This window comes from Nerophis lumbriciformis, linkage group LG03 (genome assembly GCF_033978685.3).
Source record: "Nerophis lumbriciformis linkage group LG03, RoL_Nlum_v2.1, whole genome shotgun sequence".
Lineage (NCBI taxonomy): Eukaryota > Metazoa > Chordata > Actinopteri > Syngnathiformes > Syngnathidae > Nerophis > Nerophis lumbriciformis.
This window is the reverse complement of record NC_084550.2, coordinates 12,827,501-12,832,500: the sequence shown is the minus strand read 5'-3', so window position 1 is coordinate 12,832,500 and position 5,000 is coordinate 12,827,501. Positions and strand designations below refer to the sequence as shown.

The following is a 5,000-nucleotide window of genomic DNA, read 5'->3' as shown; positions in this document are numbered from 1 at the left end:
TGTTGCACTACTTGTTAAACCATGCTGTTGTTAAAAGATAAACGAAATACCACATCACTGACTTTACCTCGGGGAAAATAATAAAACAGCTGTTTATTCATTATGGGAGTGAGCAGAGTTGTCAGAACGCTGGTTTGTAATCTATTAATAAAGTTTGACTCACCAATCTGACTGTTTTGTTGACATTCCCTTTAGCGCAGCTCCATCTAATGGATGCATAATGTAACCCCAGCCTCTACTGTAACGTCTATTCTATGCACCTTATAATGCGGTGCGCCTTATATATGAACAAAGTTTTAAAATAGGCCATTCATTGAAGGTGCGCCTTATAATCCGGTGCGCCTTGTAGTGCGGAAAATACGGTGTGTGTGTGTGTATATATATATATATATATATATATATATATACTGTATTGAGTTCAAACCCTGGCCGAGTCATACCAAAGACTATAAAAATGGGACTCATTACCTCCCTGCTTGACACTCAGTATCAAGGGTTGGAATTGGGGTTTAAATCACCAAAAATGATTCCCGGGCGCTGATCACTGCTCCCCTCAACTCCCAGGGGGTGATCAAGGGTGTTGGGTCAAATGCAGAGAATAATTTCGCCACACCTAGTGTGTGTGTGACAATCATTGGTACTTTAACTTTTTTATATGTGTATATACACTGCTCAAAAAAATTCAAGGAACAGTTTTTTTTATCAGGGTATGGCATGAATTCAATTGCACTTTTCTGATAAGGTTTTGGCCAGGTACGTAGCAGAGGGGGTTGTTAATCAGTTTCAGCTGCATTGGTGTTGATGGAATTAACAACAGGTGCACTAGAGGGACAACAATGAGATGGCCCCCAAAACAGGACTGGTTTTGCAGGTGGAGGCCATTTCAAGTTCCTCCCTCTTGATCTTTTTTAACTGTTTTTCCACAAGTGTTGGCTTTAGCTAGAGTCATTATCACGACTGGGAGCATGAGGCGATTTCTTAACCCTCCTGAAGTTGCGCAGATTGTCCTACTCCTCCAGTATAGCACATCCATGCGTGCTGTTGCAAGAAGATTTGATGTGTCTCCCAGTACAATCTCCAGAGCATGGAGGAGATTCCAGGAGACAGGCAGTTACTCTAGGAGAGCTGGACAGGGCCGTAGACGGTCCTCATCCCATCATCAGGACCGATATCTGCTGCTTTGTGCAAGGAGGAACAGGTTGAGCACTGCCCGAGCCCTACAGAATGACCTCCAGCAGGCTACTGGTGTGAATGTCTCTGCCCAAACAGTCAGAAACAGACTTCACGAGGGTGGCCTCAGGGCACGACGTCCTGTAGTGTGCCCTGTGCTCACTGCTCAGAACCGTGGAGCTCGATTGGCATTTGCCATAGAACACCAGAATTGGCAAGTCCACAACTGGCGCCCTGTGCTTTTCACAGATGAGAGCAGGTTTACCCTGAGCACCTGGGATAGACGTGAAAGGGCCTGGAGAAGCCAAAGAGAGCGCTATGCTGCCTGCAACATCATTCAGCATGACCCGTTCGGTGGTGGGTCAGTGATGGTCTGGGGAGGCATTTCCATGGAGGGACGATCAGACCTATACAGGCTAGAGAACGGCAGTCTGACTGCCATTAGGTATTGGGATGAAATCCTTGCACCCATGGTCAGACCCTACGCTGGTGCAGTAGGTCCTGGGTTCCTCCTGGTCCACGACAATGCCCTCCAGACAGTATCTGGAGGATGAAGGAATTGACACAATTAAATGGCCCTCACGATCACCTGATCTATACCCGATAGAACACCTCTGGGACATAATGTTTCGGTCCATCAGATGCCGCCAGGTTGCTCCTCAGACTTTACAGGAGCTAACCGATGCCCTTAGACAGATCTGGGGGGACATCCCACAAGACAACATCCGTCGTCTCATTAGGAGCATGCCGCGACGTTGTCAAGCATGCACACAAGCACGTGGGGGCCACATAAGATATTGAAAATAATTTTGAGTTGCAGAAATTGAATTTAGGCAAAATGGACGAGCCTGCCACATCATTTTTTCACTTTGATTTTTGGGGTGTCTATATACTGAGCCCTCTGTAGGCTGAAAATGTTTATTTCCATCAAAAGATGTGGCATCCTTTTGTTCCTGAGACATTAAACTGTCCATATCAGTATAGATATCCGACTTTTTTTTTCACCATTGAAATCTAGTGTGTTTTCAAAGTGTTCCTTTAATTTTTTTGAGCAGTGTATATACTGTATATATGTTAATTTACATGTACTGCATTCAGTTGTATGCCTTTTAAACTTTTAACAGTATCTGATAATGCAGCAGTAGATATCCCACTATTATATATTCCAAAATGTTTTTGTTAGAGTAAAAATTAATGCTGTAATATCTACTTATCCTGACTTATGATCTATAATAAACTTGCCTTAGATATACAGTATATTATGGAGCTTAAAAAAACAACAGAAATGTCAGTTTATTTTGAGAGATGAACAAGAAAAGGGCACCGATTTGGTGGAAGGTCTCATAAATGTGATGTGATGTGGAAGTGGAGAAAGTGTGGGATTTAATAAGCTCTGCTTCTTCCTACTCCTTTTCGTAAGAATTGAGATGTATAACTGGTAACTTGGGTGTGTGCTAATGTAAGCTGGCATCCATTTCCCAGGATGAAAGAGACACAACTGAACTGAACTAAATACAATATATCATTTGTATATATATCAAGTATTTTCATCTAAATGTCGCCGTATTGCCACCTCATATTTGACGATCTCTGCAGGTCTTCTAAGGAGCATCTCAGTACATGTACACAATCAAGATTGGAGGACTCATTTGGCTGCAGACGTTGCGGGATGGGGCACGCAGGAAGGGCCCAAAGAGGCCAGAGTTACTCTCAAACACACCGCAGAGGTAGACTCCATCCCTGTGTTGCAAGTAAGCATGCACTGTTCCAAAGAGGGCCATTAAGAATGAGAGACAGTATTTTTTTTGCATTGCCAAGCATCTCTGTGTTTATTCATTTAGGTTGAAGCCTGGGGAAGACTCTCTGGCTCCCAGCTGAAGTGCTCCATAGCGGTAAACCCAGAACTAACATCCTCACTTGCTCTCATCATCCAAGGGCAGCATCTACCCAGCAGGTCTATGTGAAAATAACACACATCTGGAAATCTACCTTAAGTGAAATTGCTAAATATAACACATGTTTAATTTGTGCAGCAAGGACCTGATAGTGAAGGTGGTCCAGAGTTTTCCCAAGATGTTGATCTACTTGCCCTCACAACTCAATGTCCGCTCGCAGGTAAGCAGAGTGATGACTTGTCTTTCGTTGAGACTGTAAAACAGGCCTGGGCAATTATTTTGACTCGGGGGGCCACATTTAGAGAAAAAAATGTGCCTAGGGGCCGGTATATCTATTTTTAGGAACACTAATACAAAACCTCACAATAATGTCTGATTGAATGCTAAAAACGTTATGACAGACCGCCTTAAAAAACATAATGGAATTTTAAATTTTTCTATGATTAATAAAACACTGAATATTGACAAAATATGAATGCCACACCCCCTTTCGATCGACATATTTTACAATCAAGTGAAACGCAACAAAAATGCAACAAACGGTGAAATATGAACGCGAAGGGTACAAAATAAACCCACCTACAATCTGATATAGCTGATATTTGCTGAATTCCCCCCAGGGATCAATACAGTACTTTCTATTCTATTCTATTCTATTTATCACTAAGCTTTAGAACTTTGTTGTGGAAATCTCCTTTCGCGTCTGTGGAAACGCTTCCCACCCACACTGCTTGGTGCCTCGTCTGAGCTGCTGTGACATAGATGACCATAGTAACTAATTAGATGACCATAGTAACTAATTAGATTACCATAGTAACTGGTATATAATCCATAAGCGCAGATTCCAACCATTGAAATTAGGGATGTCCGATAATGGCTTTTTTCCGATATTGTCCAACTCTTAATTACCGATACCGATATCAACCGATACCGATATCAACCGATATATACGGTCGTGGAATTAACACATTGATATGCCTAATTTGGACAACCAGGTATGGTGAAAATAAGGACTTTTAAAAAATAATAATAAAATAAAATAAGATAAATAAATTAAAAACATTTTCTTGAATAAAAAAGAAAGTAAAACAATATAAAAACAGTTACATATAAACTAGTAAGTAATGAAAATGAGTAAAATTAACTGTTAAAGGTTAGTACTATTAGTGGACCAGCAGCACGCACAATCATGTGTGCTTACGGACTGTATCCCTTGCAGACTGTATTGATATATAATCTAGGAACCAGAATATTAACAGAAAGAAACAACCCTTTTGTGTGAATGAGTGTGAATGGGGGAGGGAGGTTTTTTGGGTTGGTGCACTAATTGTAAGTGTATCTTGTGTTTTTTATGTTGATTTAATTAAAAAAAAAAAAAAAAAAAAAAAAGATACCGATAATAAAAAAACCAATACCGATAATTTCCGATATTACATTTTAACGCATTTATCGGCAGGCCGATATTATCGGACATCTCTAATTGAAATACTTTATATAGTTAAAGACTTACGGTCATTAGAAAACATGACTGCACATCATAATGGCAGCTACAGTTTCCATCTTAAAGATCTAAAAAAATATTTGGGAATGTCCGGCGGGCCAGATTGAAAAGCTCAACGGGCCGCATGTGGCCCCCGGGCTTTAATTTGCCCAGGTCTGCTGTAAAACCAAGTGCTCTCTTGTCCTTCTTTCTAGCTTAACCAATCCCAGTCCAGTGTGGGAGGTTTGCTGGAGGTGTCGTCAGGCAAGAGGCGGCTCTGGACCCTTGGGGAGTTGGCGGTGATCGACAGTGGTTACAGACAATCTCTGGAGGTCAAACACTCATACCCGCAGGTATGGCTGGAGGATTCTACATACACTTTTTACCAGCTGTAGCAGGGTGCTGCTGCACCTTAGAGGCCATAAAGCAGGGGGCTGCATTGGGCTAAAAAAGTA

The 5,000-nt window shown here is 41.6% G+C and overlaps 1 protein-coding gene across 1 annotated transcript in view; it reads left to right on the top strand.

The window, feature by feature from the left end:
* LOC133579338 (uncharacterized) overlaps window positions 1–5,000 on the top strand; it is a 204,885-nt gene that overhangs the window by 123,123 nt on the left and 76,762 nt on the right. The window contains exons 44-47 of the mRNA XM_072912283.1: window positions 2,767–2,921; window positions 3,012–3,124; window positions 3,204–3,285; window positions 4,761–4,898. Of these exons, the coding sequence (XP_072768384.1) occupies window positions 2,767–2,921; window positions 3,012–3,124; window positions 3,204–3,285; window positions 4,761–4,898 (488 nt within the window). The remainder of the gene's footprint in view (window positions 1–2,766; window positions 2,922–3,011; window positions 3,125–3,203; window positions 3,286–4,760; window positions 4,899–5,000) is intronic.